The sequence below is a fragment of the Bos indicus x Bos taurus genome, chromosome 2 (genome assembly GCF_003369695.1).
Source record: "Bos indicus x Bos taurus breed Angus x Brahman F1 hybrid chromosome 2, Bos_hybrid_MaternalHap_v2.0, whole genome shotgun sequence".
NCBI lineage: Eukaryota > Metazoa > Chordata > Mammalia > Artiodactyla > Bovidae > Bos > Bos indicus x Bos taurus.
The window spans coordinates 34,104,198-34,121,860 of NC_040077.1; the positions used below are offsets into that span (position 1 = coordinate 34,104,198).

The 17,663-nt window shown below is 38.0% G+C and overlaps 1 protein-coding gene across 4 annotated transcripts in view; it reads left to right on the plus strand.

Annotated features, from left to right (window-relative positions):
* The window catches only part of FAP (fibroblast activation protein alpha), a 77,674-nt gene that overhangs the window by 42,404 nt on the left and 17,607 nt on the right, over positions 1-17,663 (plus strand). For all 4 annotated transcript variants that reach the window (XR_003514074.1, XM_027559270.1, XM_027559262.1 and 1 more), the window contains 7 exons: positions 969-1,073; positions 1,172-1,242; positions 3,848-3,901; positions 5,616-5,740; positions 10,518-10,565; positions 16,373-16,471; positions 16,930-16,999. Coding sequence is in view for 3 of the 4 variants with exons in the window: in XM_027559270.1 (XP_027415071.1) it covers positions 969-1,073; positions 1,172-1,242; positions 3,848-3,901; positions 5,616-5,740; positions 10,518-10,565; positions 16,373-16,471; positions 16,930-16,999 (572 nt within the window). In the remaining variant the exon portion in view is untranslated. The remainder of the gene's footprint in view (positions 1-968; positions 1,074-1,171; positions 1,243-3,847; positions 3,902-5,615; positions 5,741-10,517; positions 10,566-16,372; positions 16,472-16,929; positions 17,000-17,663) is intronic.

The following is a 17,663-nucleotide window of genomic DNA, read 5'->3' on the forward strand; positions in this document are numbered from 1 at the left end:
GTTTTAACACTGTCATGTGGAAGCACTCTTGCTAAGAAATCTAGTTTGGAATAACTTGCGGGAATATCTACTCTGTATGATGTAGAATAGATCTTTCCTTATGGAGCCCCTTCACCATGCTACCATCCTTCCTCCACCCAATGACCAGGATAAAAATGGAAACCAGCAAATGTACAATGAGTCTCTTTTTCTAATGGGAGAAACTACTAGCTAAAATCTGATGTCAGGACATTTACAGGACTTTAATTATCTGTACCTTTCAGGATGCTGAGTTGTAGCTTGCTCTGTTCAGGACACACTAGACCTGTGGCAGAAACTCCTTAGGTTCTTCAGCAATTCCCTACAGGTGGTGAGCATGGGCCCTGGGAAGAGGTCAGAGGTGAACAGTGAGGTTTGGTCTGTTCCCTAAGCTCAAGGAGTACACCTTTCATTGTCTTGTTATTGGTTACATTTTTCTCTCAAGTCCAGAAGTCCCTTTCTGCCATTAAAAGCTGTGACTAGCAGTTTGTGATATTTTAATATTTAAAATGTCTTTATTGCATCATCAGTATTAGGTGCTTGATATCAAACAAATCAAGAATTAAAAGAGGCTATCAGCATTCAGAAAAGTCACATTTTGGTCAAATATAACATTTTGAAGTTTGACTTAGTTAAACATCAACATTCATTTGTGAATTTTTTTTAACTATGTCAAACCACATAACCTCAGAATACAGAAATTCAAACTAAGCAATATAAACCCAAGGATATGTAGTAGCAATTAAGCAGCAGTTGGAATGTATAAGTGCCTGTTAGAAGCACGAGAAAAGCTGTCCATTTGAAAGGAAGGAATCTAGGGTGTGAGTGCGGGAAGGAAGGGGAGGCAAGACTTTGTGGTTCCGATACTTGTAACTACACATGGCTTTTAAAAAATCAATCATTTTAGTTTGGTTTGTCTCCTGAACATAACCTCTGTTCATTTCTTTCAGTTCTTTGTTTCAACACCAGTGTTCAGCCATGATACCATTTCATACTACAAAATATTTAGTGACAAGGATGGCTACAAACATATTCACTATATCAGAGACACTGTGGTATGTTCCTTCCAAGATTTATCTCCTGAAAGATCATTCACTTGAGGTTGCTCAAATAACGCTCAGCTTCACACAACATAATGTTTGTCTTTTTATAGGAAAATGCTATTCAAATTACAAGTGGCAAGTGGGAGGCCATAAATATATTCAGAGTAACACAGGATTCACTGTAAGTATTGCATGAAGCTTGATGCACCATTCAGGTTTTAATTGGCACTGATGGATGGATGAAATCTACAGCATCACTGCTTTCAGTTAAGAGCATTTTTGTTACTTATTCTAAAGTGTAGTTCCGACAGCTGTGGTTTCATTGAATTACACATTCTTTAATAATTAGTCAACACAATTTCCTTTTTTGGAAAGAACATTTAGTAGGTGGTAATTTCTCTTCTGATAGTTGGTATATAATTACATTAAAAGTATAAAAGTTTTAAAATAGTAACTGGTCCTAAAGACAAATTTTCCCTCTAGCACTTGAAGCAATAAGCTAGATTCAGAAGTCCATGAGGGCAGCCCCTTGATAAGAAACATTCTTGCAGTGATTCATTGTTGTATACATTTGAGATTATTATCTGTAATAGCTATTATTGATTAAGTGATTGCTGTGTACCACATAATATAAAGTAGAAATGATAATCCCAGTTTTACAGATGAGAAAGCTGATACTTGGAAATTTAATTAACTTGGGCAAGGCTACATAGTTAGTGGTAGAACTAGGATTTAAACCTAAAATATATTAAATCTAAGATTCTTATTATTAACCTCAACATGGGGCTTCTTTCTTCTAGGTCTTTCCTTTTCAGTCCATCTTAAATAGATGGCTAAATAGACCATCTTAAAATAAGCATTTTTGATCAAACATTTCTAATCAAGAATGTGTAGTTTTTTTTCCCCTTTATTTCTAATAAAGTCCAAATCTAGGGCACTCTCTTGTAACTTCCCTGCCATTAGCTTGAATTCTAAGAGCAAAAGAGGAAGATTAGTCCAGCTTCACTGGATAAAATTTGTTTAGAAACCTGTTGCCAATCCATGGAATTCTTTGAACTGTCAGCAAAGGAGTTTAGCCATTACATGGAGCAGCCATTAAAACTGCCCGTGTAAGATGAGTGACAAGATAAAACCTAATGGGAGATTTCAGGAATAATATATTTAGGAGGTTGGGGAAAACTGAAGGCAGAAGAAGACCCTGGTATGGTCATAATCTAGGCCTGAGGGGACTGAAGCCTGAACTAGAATAGTGGCAATGAAATGCAGACGCTGAGAGAAAACTATGTCTCCATTTTTTTAAATCTTTGGAACATGGGATAGTGCCTGGCACAAAATAGTTAAATGAATGAGAGGAAGGGCAGACAGACAGTGAAGAGAGACAGAGGCTGAAAAGGTAAGTCAGTGGCTGTGAGGGAAAAGGGAAGGGAAAGAGGGAATGTGGACTCTGTTCTAAGTGTTAGAGACAAAGACAATTGAGAAACCTTTGACATAACAAAAAAACTATAGGAGGCAGTTTGGAAAAATCTGAGTAGTTTATTCACAGGTAGTTTGAGATGATGTGGGAAAAGCGAGTATAGTGATGTTTGGAGTCCTATGAAGTCAGTAAGACATTTAGGAGGATGCTGGTTTAGAAGGTAAAGTTAATAGTAGGAATCAGGTGTATCCTGTTGCCTTTTCCTTTTACTGGGGGTTTTCCCAGGTGACTCAGTGGTAAAGAATCCACCTGCCAACGCAGAAGACACAAGTTCTATCCATGGGCTGGAAAATCCCCTGGAAGAGGAAATGGCAACCCACTTCCGAGTTCTCACCTAGAAAATCCCATGGACAGAGAGCCTGGCAGCTACAGTCCATGGGGCCCCAAAGATTCAGACACAATGACCATGCACACTGGTGCCTTTTACTGGGAATAATAAGGTTGTTGTTTCAGTGAGGATATACAAGTACTTGGGTGAATGAAAAGTTCTGAGAATTAAAAATAAGAAACCAAACCTAAAACTTTTAACATTTTATTGTGCTCTTTCTAAAAATTAAATGTCAGTTATTTTGTTATATTCAGATGAACTCACAGAGGAGAAAATCATGCCCATTAAATTGGATTTCCCACTTTGTTAAGACAGGTTAGAACTGGGACCGAGATACTTAAGTAACAAGCATGCTCTCTTGTGACTTGTTTTGCTTCTGGGTATTTAGCATGCCCCTTTGTGTGGTATCCTTGGGTAGATGAGTTTCCTGATTTATAAAAAAGTGATCTACTGTCAGTGCTTCTGTAAACTAAATTCAAAACATTCAAAAATCATAGAAAAAATTAAATAGTATAGCACAAAGAAATCAGTAAACTGTTAATTATGGATTGGAAAGAAGTGATATTAATCAAACATCCTAGCTTAACCAAAAAAGAGTACTCAACATAATTTAATATTTTGCCTATAATTTATACATATATTTGTGTAAATATATTTTATATATGTATAAGTCAGAGTACATAAAATTCAGAAGTATGAACAGCAACAGTTTGTGTACATAAGCACCAATTAATTGCTTCATTCCATTAAAGTTGGACTATATTGTTTACTATATATGAGGATGAGATGGCTGGACGGCATCACTGACTCGATGGATGTGAGTCTGAGTGAACTCCGGGAGTTGGTGATGGACAGGGAGGCCTGGCGTTCTGCGATTCATGGGGTCGCAGAGTTGGACACGACTTAGAGACTGAACTAAACTGAACAATTCTATCACCATTTAGCCATCAATAATTATCTGGTAACTTCTGAATGTATTTTCAGGTTTTATTCTAGCAATGAATTTGAAGGCTACCCTGGAAGAAGAAATATCTATAGGTAACTTATGTCAATTCATTCTAATATTTTTATATATTGAAATTTGAATAAAAATCTATCAGAGTCCTCAGAATGTATAAAATATTTTTAAAAAGCTGAAATGTAATAAAATTAATTTATGAATTAAAATATTCAGAGAATGTGTATACTACATCACTATAAAAATATATGCCCTAACATACTAGCTAACCAAATGTTTTCAAAAAGAAAAATTAAGGAATTTTAATGCTGATGTAAACATGGCATTAAACATTTCAACTAAATTTAGAGGTAATTGAGAAAATTCATGTAACCCTCGTTCATCAAGTTACTGCTGTATACCATGCATTGTGTTTATTCCTGTAATGCGTGATTTCTTTTAACATGACTTGCTTTGAGACTATTATGATTAGAAGGAATTCATCTCTGTTCATATGGTGATTGGAATAGTGCCCTGAATAGTCCCTTCTGGATATGGAAGTGAAAACAATAGCTTCCATGGGTTGGTGGTCTGCTATAGGCCTTGCACATTTTTATCTGCTTGATACATGTAATTTCATTTAATCACGACAACAACTCTATGCAGTCAGTGATGTTGCTGGGCCAGGATTTATACCTGGGCATTCTGAACTTGACCCCTTATTGCTAACTGCCTACCTAATGTTTTCCAAGATCACACCAAAATATAAATGTGATTACTACTAACTGTAGTGAGAAAATAAATTTTTCCTTCTGCTGCATTCCTCTGTTCTCTTCTGGGTCATAGCTTTTCATATGTTGAGAAAAATCCCCCTCTGAGGATAGCAATGACTGATCACCCTCTACCATGCTCAAGGCAAGTCGGGGCAGCAGTAGAAGGAACACTGCAGTGGCCACAGGTACACTTACCAGCCACATCAGGACTCCACCTCTGGCTGCATCCTGGCATAAAACCACCTGGTCCTCCCCAAATGAGACTCTGAGGGTTTGGGGTAAGGTCTGGGAGTTGTATGTTAAAGCCAACTACTCAGAGAGTTTCCCCAGAGTGGTAGGTACAGGTTGGCTTGTGTAGGGCCATTTTGAGGGGGCATTTCCAAGAAGAGCTTCCATGAACCCAGATTTCCTGCCAAATAAAATGAAAGGCATGAGATCTACTGAGAACCATGTTTGTTTGGCTTTTTTCCTCCCCTTCTAGATATATGATAAGGACAAGAGATCCCCTTTTTGGTGATACTGTCAAATCTTTATTGTCTGTTTTGCCATGGGAGCACACATTATAGGTATTGAGAAAATTCATGTAATACACATTCATTAAGTTAGTACTGTATACCAGCCATTGTATTTATTCCTATAATGTGTGATTTATTTTAACATGACTTGCTTTGAGCAGATGGGAGAGAGATGGTACATGGGACATGAAAGAACTATGCATTCTCAACCACTTTGTAAAGTAAGAGATTGATAGCTATGAGAAGTGACTACCTCGCTCCCATTTGAGGTGCTAGATATTTCTCCCACCGCCAGAAAACCGCCGAGGGCTTCTCCCTCAACGTCTGTGCCTATTCAGGCAAAGATGGATTGAAGATCAGATAAATCAAAATACTGTGATTCTCCCTTTACTTTAAATGATGTTGGCAACAGAAAAATAGTGAGCTTGATGTTAATATGTAAATCAGTCATTTTGCACAGAGTAGTACATTTTGATAAATACAATCTCAAAATTTCAGCTTTTAGTTTTATTTTCATTTCCCTCCAGAATTAGCATTGGAAGCCATTCTCCAAGCAAGAAGTGCATTACTTGCCATCTAAGGAAAAAAAGGTGCCAATATTACACAGCAAGTTTCAGCGACTATGCCAAGTACTACGCACTCGTCTGCTATGGTAGGTAACGGACCTAACACACGCTCTACCTCCTCTGCCTCTTTCCTTGTTCTTGTCACCATTATCTGATCAATCCTTAGCTACAGGTTATTGAGCACCTGTTATATGTGAGGACCTTATCTGCCTTATCTTATCTAATGCTTACGGGAAAAAATGTAAGGAGGTTAGGAAGGTATTATTATCTCCATTTTTTGCAGTTGAGGAAACAGACCTTTTGTAAAAGGTCCACACTGCTGGTAAGCATCAGAGCCAGATGGGAGCAAGAGTTTCTTGGCTGTAAATCCCAACCTCATACCCACCATGTACCACAGCACCATGACGTTGTATTGTGAGAGCAATATCATAAAAAGAAGCATCCTCTGATAAAATGGTTCCTGGACTTCAGCCCCATTTGCTTGGAGAAATGACAATCTCCTATAGCCAGGGAAAGAAATCTGAGCTGTTTGTCTTGGAGGCCAGCAATTCTTTGAACTATAGCTTCCATGGGTATGGAAAATAAGCTTTTGTCACCTAGTATATCCTTTCTGAATTTGAGAAACATGAAAAGTAATTCATTCAAGTATTAAAAAAAAAAAGCCCATAAAATATACCAGATGTTTCTTGGTTGTTTAGGTTACATGTCCATTTAACAAATAATTTCTATCCAGATAATTTTATTTTATGCATAACCTTTCATTTGTATCTTGAACGCATAGCAAAGCTGGGTTAGGCAACCAATAAATCATTGAGATATGTTAGGTCCTTGCTAGTCATTATGGGGATTTTGGAAAACTGATCTGAAACGTATCTACCCCTCCATTCTTTGTTCTGACACCCCTTCCCCCACCGTTATTAATCCCTGAGTTTCCCTGAGAGTTCAGGGTGGACAGAAAACAAAAGGGAGTTATTACAAAACATAATGCCTTTCTTATTTCTGGTGTCAACTGCTGATATTCAGGTGGGCAGCTCAGAATATAAACAGAATATCTGACTGATTTCAATCCCTGCTCAGTGTAGAGGACCCTGAGGTTCCCTTTACTTGCCAAAAGAAAGGTTACCCTGACATGCCCCTTCTTCAGTCCAATCACCTGGGCCCAGACCCTCACCCCAGCTCTTTTGACTATGTGAAAATGAGTAAGCATTTTAATTCAAATGCTCCCTTCAAGATGGCACAAGATACCACTTTAATACAACACTTTCACAAAAGGTTTGGTCTGTGGCATCTCTGTAAAGTCAAAAGATTGTTGTTCATGACCATATGTGCTGATTGTGGCTACAGCATTTCAAGGTATACGTTAAATGTCCCTCTCAATTTATGTGCAACATTTTTCATCCCAAGCTACGTATTCGTGCAGCATATATTGAAGCTTACATGCCAGGCACAGGGTATCATTGAAATAACTGTCCTGAATCATCTGGTTGTCTATTTTCTCTCCTGGAGGCAGAATAAACTTTCTTTTCATCTTTATATTCATAAGGCCAAAAAAGAATGGTTAGTGCATGATAGACGTAGAATGTTTGTGGAACGAACTTAGGTAACTAGGGGAGATCAAAACATTGCTGCCTTTTGCAAAGCACACCCCAAGCCTCATTTTTATGCTGATATTTGTTGTTGTTCAGTTGCTAAGTTGTGTCTGTCTCTATGCAACCCATGGACTACAGCAACACCAGGCTCCTCTGTCCATGGGTTTTCCCGGACAAGCATACTAGAGTGGGTTGCCAATTCCTTCTCCAGGGGATCTTCCCGACCCAGGGATCAAACCTGCATCTCCTGCATTGACAGAGAGATTCTTTATTTCTGAGCCACTAGGGAAGCCCTTTATGCTGATATATTTACTGATAAAGACATCAGTGACCCTACTCATACAAACACATTTATAGTTTATGTATTCTGCATTTGTACAGTGCTTTAATGCTTTTTGAAAGCACTATACCACTTCTTAGTGTCTTCCTAAGATCTTCTTGAGCCTAAGTACCCCCTGAAGAGTAAGAAATCAAATACTAATCTCTCATCAAAAGTTGGTGAAAGACTCCTTTCTGGAACTTGAATCGCCTGACTTTTCCACACTCACTCTTCCTCGGCAGTATGGTAATTTCCCATTTAGCAAAAAATATACTGTGTGGGAAGCATCACATCGTCTGGTGTTTTTGAAGCTCCAGTAAAATGAGTCACTGCACCATCATAGGAAAAACCTTGAAATCTTCCCCTTTAGGACTAAGAGTAAAGCTTCATTATGTAACTTCAAACTCTCTGAGAGAGATGGTGAGTAAATCCCAGATAATAGGACTGAAGTAGGTAAAATCATATTGATGATGCTAATGGAACAAAAGCAGGGCAAAGAATACTCTGCCACTAGGGCCACACCTTCAGGCCACTTGTGTCAAGGGCAGTCGGTCATTAGTTTGTCTCATAGTTTGGACAAAAGATACATGCTATTTATCCCTACTGGAACTGCACACCTATGAACATCCCATAAGGTGGGTGCTGTTTGACTAAAGTTTAGAAATTCAGATTCATGTCTCATTTTCTTCAGTTTAGTTCAGTTCAGTCGTTCAGTCGTGTCTGACTCCTTGTGACCCCATGAATCGCAGCACACCAGGCCTCCCTGTCCATCGCCATCTCCTGGAGTTCACTCAAACTCACGTCCATCGAGTCAGTGATGCCATCCAGCCATCTCATCCTCTGTTGTCCCCTTCTCCTCCTGCCCCCAATCCCTCCCAGCACCAGAGTCTTTTCCAATGAGTCAACTCTTTGCATGAGGTGGCCAAAGTATTGGAGTTTCAGCTTTAGCATCATTCCTTCCAAAGAACACCTAGGGCTGATCTCCTTTAGAATGAACTGGTTGGATCTCCTCGCAGTCCAAGGACTCTCAAGAGTCTTCTCCAACACACAGTTCAAAAGCATCAATTCTTCGGTGCTCAGCCTTCTTCACAGTCCAACTCTCACATCCATACATGACCTTACATGCTAACAAAAATTACAATGTGTATTTGTACATTTTAATAATGTTGAAGAAAATCTAATCAAAATGAAAATCTCTGAAATTAAATTCTATAAAATTGAGACTCCACACAGTAAGTATTGCTGGTTTTTGAGGGAGCCTAATAAATGATATCCTTTCTCCTCACTCTCAGGTCAGATTGAGGAGTCAGGCAGGAAATCAAAATATAAAGGTTAACTGGAAAGGTTAACTGCCTATAAAGGTTAATTGGAAAATGGGACTAAGACCCCAGAATCACAATTACTCATACAAATGTGGGTGTAACCAGACAGCCTCTGGCTTCGCCCGTGGGGCCTGCCACTTTTAACACTTATAGCACACTGAGAAGCAAGTCAAAAGCATCTTCTCTGTAGGCCAAAAGATGTCAGGTGCAAGGCAGAAGAAGGAACTACTCACATCCAGGGTTTCTAATAACTTTACAAACATATTTCTAGGTATTATTTATTCTATAGTTCAAGTAATAGTTTTTTTTTTAAATATTTACAGATATTGTTAAAATGACCAATTTTTGGACTTCCCTGGCAGTCCAGTGACTGGGACTCCATGCTTCCGCTGCACTGCAGGAGAGAAAAAATTAGATCCCTGGTTGGGGAATTAAGATCAAAAAAAAAAGAAAGGGGGCCAATTTCTGCACAGAGAACCTGAATTCCATGTCAAAATATATGGTGGACACTGGTTTGCCACTCAGACCTCCTACCTTCAGGACTGAGTCGTCATTTCTCCAGCTGCTGAAAGAGCTGGTGGCTAAAAGCTTACAGCTGGGCCCGCTGCACCCAAGCCAGAGATCACTTGTCTCTCAGGCCAAAACCAAGAATCACTCCGTTCTGGGAGATAAAAGGCAAACTAGTTGGTTCCATTCAAGACAGCGCCAAAGGCCAGCCAGCTCCAGAGCTCCCAGTGAGGTTGGCTGAGGTCTCTGTTGTGACTGCATCCCGCCCCACTTTCCCTCAGTACCCCCCCTTTTTTTCTCTTCCCCCACAGCTGGGATCCTAATACAGCACCCCAGACGAACTTTTGGTGCACAAAACAGACCTCCTTCTAGGTCTGTTTCATAGGGAATGTGTCCTGTCACAGCATTTTGAACAGGAAATATTTTCTGTATAAATTAATTTCTGCCTATAGCAATGAAGGGGGCTTTCCTAGAGAACCAGCTGGTAAAGAATCTGCCTGAAATGCAGGAGACCCGGGTTCGATCCATGGGTCAGGAAGATCCCCTGGAGAAGGAAATGGCAACCCACTCCAGTACTCTTGCCTGGAGAATTTCACGGACGGAGAAGCTGGACAGGCTGCAGTCCATGGAATTGCAAAGAGTCGGACACAACTGTGCGACTAATTTCATAGCAATTAAGTGAAAGCAAAAAAAAGTTGCTGAGCTCAACCTACCAAAATAAACTGAACATTGAACCAGGAAGCAAAATTGAAAATATAATCTGAGTATTGGTGAAGTTAAAGACACAGCTAAAACTGGCCCATACAGCATATCTTCCCAGAAGGCCATTTATCACTGCCGCTTCCCATTTGTGTAATTAGATACTGACTATTTAGGATCACTCTTGGAAATATATACAAGCAACTATTCTCCTATGACTGTTCTTTGACTGGGCTCTGGTCTCATGTATTGTTTGAATGTAACTTAAAAGGGAATGTTTACTTCTTTATGGGAGAAAAAAAAATAGTTGCATAATTAAAAGAGGTAACTGAGCTTGACAGCAATCATAAATACAACCAGCAATTCTTACTGAAAGCTAAATGTTATTTGAAAGCTAAGCCATGCTTTTGTTTCATCCTCTGCACAGGCCCAGGCCTCCCCATTTCCACCCTTCATGATGGCCGCACCGACCAAGGTACTGTCTCCTACATGCTGTAGTCTTAAGAAATCCTGGACTCTTGTGACACTAGAGAAAGCAAGACAGCTTCCCCACACCAGCAAGGGGAACAGTGACATATAGCTTATTGCATAGCTTTTGATTATATTGATCAACCTATTCTTTGTCAAACCTGACCAGATGAAAGTTTATTATTTGCAGTAAGAACCTGGCATAAAGCAGATGAGTTATGTAAGACGAATTAATCCTGTCTTCGCCAATCACCCTTATAAAAACACAGAAGCTTAAAATTGGAAGGAAACTGAAGATTTTTAGTACACTCTCCCTCCCAAATAAGAAGGCCTGTTTTTTTTTTTTTTTTTTTTTTTTAACATCCCGAACTGGAGATAAGTTCCGGATATAACTCCAGTTCGAAGCAGAGGGTGACTATCATGCTAGCTTTTTTGTTTTAACAGCTACATCACACTGTTGCCACGTATGAGAGCCCTGAAATTTGGAGGCTCTTTCCATTTGCAACTGCTATCAAGGCAGATCTCCTCCATCCTGTATTCGTGATATTGGTTCAAAAATAGTTCACAGCTCAAAGATGACCATTTTTACTCTCGACGGAGATATACAAGTGTATAATTGCCCTGAGACTCTTCCTGCGGTTCTCTGTTACCTTTTGATTTACTATGAGACATTGTGGGGTTGAAGTTGATGGAATCTAAGGGCAAAAAGGGACTTCAGCACTCAAGCCTGTGATTGTCCTTGGACAGCTTTGGTGACAAGTCAGGAGACTGACTGCTTTGGAATTAGTTTGGCTGCCAGCTCAATGGCCTACGCACAGGTGAAAATAAGGCAATGAGGAAAATCAGAGTCCATTCAGGAGCTCAGGACAGGACAAGCATTGAAATAATGAAACTGTGAATTTAGTTTCGTTTTGAAGTTTTGGGGGTTTTGTTGTTTTTTTTAACCTTGTGTCTAATAATGAAATACTTTAAAGAATAACAGATTGTATTTCTGAGTTTGGCTCATTTCAACCTTCAGTGAGAGAAATTTTAAAGCAAGACTAGTTTCAAATTTCTAAGTCTTTGTTTTAATGGAAATCACCATAAATGTGTAATTCTCATTTGTTCTCAAAAGAGAACAGAATCTCTGATTTGCATAAAATAATCTTGATAACTTTTAGCCATTTGAATCCGGGGAAAATAATTGCATGACTGCAAAGTAAAGGTCAGCTTCTCTTTTTTAATGAATTTCCACTTTCTTACTATTCTTCTCATATTTCTGCTAGATACCAATTTTTGTACTGATTACAAAACTTTTATCACCTCATTCAGTACTTACAAAATAGGTACAATGTTCATGTGTCTATATATGTTATATGTATTTACATGTTTTTAACTCTCAAAACCAATGAAAATTCTTTTATAGTGCAGTTCTGCAAACTTGCCCCATGATGAAATTCTCCAGAGAGGTTTATTATAAATATAGGTTCTCAGGCCCGCCTCCAAAATTCCAGTTTAATAAGTCTTATATTGGGCTAGGGAATCTGTATTTTTAATCAATTACGAGATAAGTTTTAGAGTAGCTTTTCAGAGCAGATTCTATGTCTTCTATTTATTTGTAGTTTCTTTTTGCATTTGGTGCCAAAATTTTTCATTCAATACACATTTATTAAGCACCTATTAAACCAGGCACTTTGCTAGAAAATACATCCTAAAAGTGAACAGATATTGCATTAGAGATGGTCCTGTTCTCAGGAGATTACAGGTCAGTGGGGAATGCAAAAGTGTGAACAGACAGTTACAACACAGTGGGATTAAAGTATTAAGATAGGGAAAGTAGAGATTCATGAGAGCATATTAGCAGGGCTCCTCCTCTGGAATAGGGGGTTAAGAAATGTTTCCTAATGATGACTACGTCAATCTTAAGACTCATAAATATAAGGGAGAGGTTGATGCTGTTTGGATGTCTAACTTGGTCAAATGGATTCACAATGATGCTTTTTCTTGAAATACGGGACCCACAATGGAGAGAACGTTTTTGGAGAGGTGATGAATTTTGTTTTGAATATTGAGTTTGAGGTGCTGATGACATGTATCCAAAAGGAGCTGTCCTGGAGTGACATACTTTTGGATCTGGATGTTGGAGGATTAGTTTGAGTTGAAGATAACTATCGGAAAGTTATTCATTTATGGAATACCTGGTTACTTTGTGGAAATGGATAAGAGAGCAGAGTGGGGAAAGTGAGAGTGGGCAAGGGTAGTAAAGAATGAGCCTAGAGTAAAATTGTGCAGAACACCAACATGAGAAATGGAAAGAGAAAATGAACCTATAAAGGAGACTGAGGGCGGAGAGAAGGAGAAGGACACCCTTGAGAGTATGGACTCATGGCATGCAGGGGAGAAGAGGATCTCAAGAAAAGGGAGTGCTCGACTGTGTCAAGCACTTCAGAGTGAAACAAGACTTGCCCTAAATCAATGAGCTTAACAAAGTAATGATGAGCATTAGCTTAGTCAGAACAGTTTCAGTGGAGCAGTGGAGGTAGAAGCAAGACTGAAGTAAATTTAGGTTTGCATAGGAGGTAAGTAAATAAAAAGAGACTATTTTCAATAGGTCTGACTGATGAGTGGAGGAAAGAGGTGAATAATCCTGGAAGAGATTGATAGAGGTTTAAATTAGCTTTTGAAAGCTGATAAACATTTGAGAATGGTTGAATGCTGATGGAAGAAATGTGGAGACCATGGTTGAAGACATAAAGGAGTGGATGTCCCTCCACTCTGGGTAAAGTGGAGTCCAGAGAGAGGTGAGGAAATTAATCTCTGGCCTTGTGATGAGAGACAGTGAGGAAATTTCTGATGTAATTCTATGAAAGTTTGCAGAAAATAGGGCTTTCCTGATAGTTGAGTTGGTAAAGAATCCACCTGCCACAGTTTGTAGAAAACAGTGCAATGGCTATATTTTCTCTGCAAAGTGAAGTAAAGTCATTGGACAATAACAGATAGCACTTGACCCAGATGCTAAAAAAACATAGAAGAGTTGACACTTGACATGGAGGACCCATTTGAGGCTTAGGAACTTCAGACACAGCAGATTTTCATTAAAATTGCTCAGCTGATTGAATAGCCTTATTTATCAGGTTTCCTGAAGATTCTTCACATAATTTAATCAATGAATAATATATCATAGTTAACATGATTTTAACAAATAAATCAGATGTGATCTATCATTCTTACACCTTGATTTCATCATAATGAAGAGTCTCCAAATATACGGAGAACACAACCACATATCATGTATTTGGTACTGAGCATGCTGGGCATCGAGTATACAATGATGAGTAAAAGAAGGTAAAAGGTATAGTCTGGGCTGTATCAATCCTTGCCATATTATATACTTCCAAGGCAAAACCACATAGAGAAGTCCAATTGCAACTCCTCCCTCTCTTCACAGCCCTATGAAATTCTATTTTGCTCCATGAGGTAGGAAAATTGCTCATCTACTATCCATAAAGATGCAACTCTGGACTGTAGAAGCATTAATAATCTTTTCTATTCAACTTGTCATTTCAGTAAGTCCTTAACTGGAAACAGACTAGAGAAGGAATCAAGGTCAACCCAATCAGGCAACATCCGTGGATTGTCTCAGACTTCCAGCATCTGTTGGCAAAATGATAAACATGGTCTAAGTAAATATTACAGCCACTCTGTGTGCTTGTTCCACATAGATTCCCTTTATCCTTGACAGTTCCACAATCAGAACCCGCACACAGAGAATGAAGGACTGGCTCCATTGTACTTAAGAACTGAGTATTCATTTAACTCATTTTTTTAGTTTTGAGTTTTTAATTGAAATATAGTTCATCTACAATGCTGTGTTAGTTTCAGGTGAATAGCAAAGTGATTCAGTTATGTATGCAAGCTAAGTCACTTCCGTTGTGCCCAACTCTTTTCGACCTCGTGGATTGTAGCCTGCCAGGTTCCTCTGTGCATGGGATTCTCCAGGCAAGAGTACTGGAGTGGGTTGCCTTTTTCTCCTCCCAACCCAAGGATCAAACCCACACCTTTTACATCTCCTGCATTGGCAGGAGCATTCTTTACCCCTAGCACCACCTGGAAAGTCCTTAAAGTGAAAGTGAAATTCGCTCAGTTCTGTCTGAGTCTTTGTGACCCCAAGGACTGTAGCCCGCCAGGGTTCTCTGTTCATGGAATTTTCCAGGCAAGAATACAGGAGTAGGGGCCCATTCCCTTCTCCAGGGATCTTCCCGACCCAGGGATCAAATTTAGGTCTCCTGCATTGCAGGCAGATTCTTTACCTTCTGAGTCACCAGGGAAGTCCATATATATATATATATATATATATATATATATATTCTCTTTCATATTCCTTTCCATTATAAGGTGTTACAAGATACTGAATGTATTGATAGTTCCCTGTGCCATACACTAGGTCCTTGTTATTTATCTATTTATACACAGTAGTACATATATGTAAATCCCGGCCTCCTAATTTATCTCTCCCCATCTCCTGCTATTCCCTTTTTTAGTTTTAACTTTTAAATTGCCACAACTATCTCTTTCCTGATGGATTATCCAAAGTTAAAATGAAATGTATTATGTATCTTATACAACTCATACCAAAACATCTATCCTTGTTCTAAGATTAAATGTAACACGTTGGAGCAAAATGCCATGAGTACATGAAAACTGAGAGTTAAAAGAGAAGTGGTTTGGCAAACTTAGTGTAGTTACAAGTACTCCCCCAGCTCCCCATCTTTAAGGACCACTTCTTTAAAAAAGCACAAAAACAAGGAGTCCACAGGCCTGCTGTATCTCAGAAGTCATCCAGACCCTCTTTTTAAAAATAAAGCTACAAACGTCACTTATTATTCAAAAACCTAACTTTTCTCAGGAGATCAATGGATTTGTTCAGTTAAACAGCAGTTTTTTAGGAGATCTTTTCCAGGTTCCCCCTTTGAGAGTTCTCTTTAGGAGTCTTGGGTTGGCTCAGATGGTAAAGAATCTGCCTGCAATGCAGGAGAACCAGGTTCACTCCCTGGGTTGGGAAGATCCCTTGGAGAAGGAAATGTCACTCCACTCTAGTATTCTTGCCTGGAGAATTCCATGGACAGAGGAGCCTGGAGTGCTACAATCCATGGGGTCACAAAGAATCAGACATGACTGAGTGACTAACACTTTATGATGAATGACAAAGATCATAGTGTGTATATATGGTTGTCCTACTAAGATATATAACTACCTTGAAAGAAAGGATTTGAAGGAATTGATTGCACAGTAATTTAATTACAAAAAAAAAAAAAGAATATCCTATATTAAGCAAGTACAGCAGGAAGAGTTTAAGAAAGAAACAGATATGAAAAAATCACAGACTTAATATTTGATCTTGTGCACTGAAGATTTAAAAACAAACTTTATAGCTATATACTTAATTGCTTTAAATATGAAGTATCAGCAATATGGATTTTATTTCTACCACTTTTGTTTTAGTGAATATTTTTTTCAAAATGCTACCTACTCAGGGTACTTATTAAAAAAAAGGTTGAACACAGGAAAATGTGGCTGAAAAAGCATTGTTACTTCTGTGATTCTGCTCAAAATGTGTTTTGATGCCATCAGGGTCAGTTTAGGAGACAATGATTGAGGTCTTTTACAAGGTCATCCCTGCTTTAAAGCCTGTATTAAAAATCTGCTTGTCAATATGAAAATCCTTAAGCAATCCATATACCATTTCAGTTTCATGCATAGTAAATTCAAAGACATTTTAAGAAAGAAATTTTTTATAGAACTTCTATTAATTAAAAATGAACTTTTTTTTTTAAGAAATTAAAATCCTGGAAGACAACAAGGAATTGGAAAATGCTTTGAAAAATATTCAGCTGCCCAAAGAAGAAATTAAGAAACTTAAAGTGGATGATATTAGTAAGATCTTTAAAAACTTCTCATGAATAAATATGAAGCTGAGCACTTATCTTGCTTTTTAAAAACAAAATTGTAGGGTAAATATTATAGTACAACCCTATAATATTACAGGATCTTAATTTAAAAGTCTTACTGTAGCAGTAAGGTTTTATGAAATATCTTTCATATGTTTGTGAATAAGGTTGATATTTTTTCTATAGCTCCATTTCAACACTGTTTTTTTAAAAGTTTATCTAATTTTAATTTTAGAATGCATGCTTCTAGAAAAACAATAGTTCGATATTTCTAATAACTTGTAAATTAGACAAAATACATAATAAAAATCAAGAAAAACATAGTCTTGATTCTTCACAATTTACTAATTATAAGTTGATTTTATATTATATATTATTATTAAAGAAAATAAATAATGCTGAGTATAGTGGAATGAAGATTTTTCTCTGTTTTTGTTTTTCAAGCATTGTGGTACAAGATGATTCTTCCTCCTCAGTTTGACAAATCAAAGAAGTATCCCTTGCTAATTCAAGTGTATGTAATATTTTCTTTGGTTTAAAAACTATTTATTGAAAGCATGCTGTATTAAATACACATTTGTGAGATAGAATGAACCATTCTCCTCGGTAACAGTTCCTATTGATGCTGTTTTATATATTCCCCAACTAATCAGAGTAAATAAAATATGGCTATTTAAAATAGCTTGAGAAAGTTTTGAGATTTTTAGATGGACTTGCTTGCATTTGCTGTTTTGAATTTCCTTTGTGTGGCAAATTGCCTAATGTGTCAGAATACCTTTGAGATAGAGAAATTGCAGCCAAAAAAATATTGTAAATCATCTTCACATCTTATGTAATTGAGTTAGAAATGAAATAAGGGAATGGAATACATTTTGTGGAATCACACCCCAAATCAGTGCTGACCTACACACAATTTGCTTAAAACACCATGCATTTTTTTTAGTATATCTTATGCCTGCTTTTAGCAAGTGGCAGGTGGCAGAAATGACGAAAAACCCACACATATTCCTTGAAATGCCAACCCTAGATGTATCCGTTTTGGGGAATAGGAGGGGCTGTGTCCCAGAACAACTTCCTTGTAGCAAACCTCTGGGAAAAGCCTGGTCCTCTCTTGATTCTGAGCCAGTTCTAATGCCGCTGGTATTGAAATTTTATCATACAAATGTACTGGGAAATAC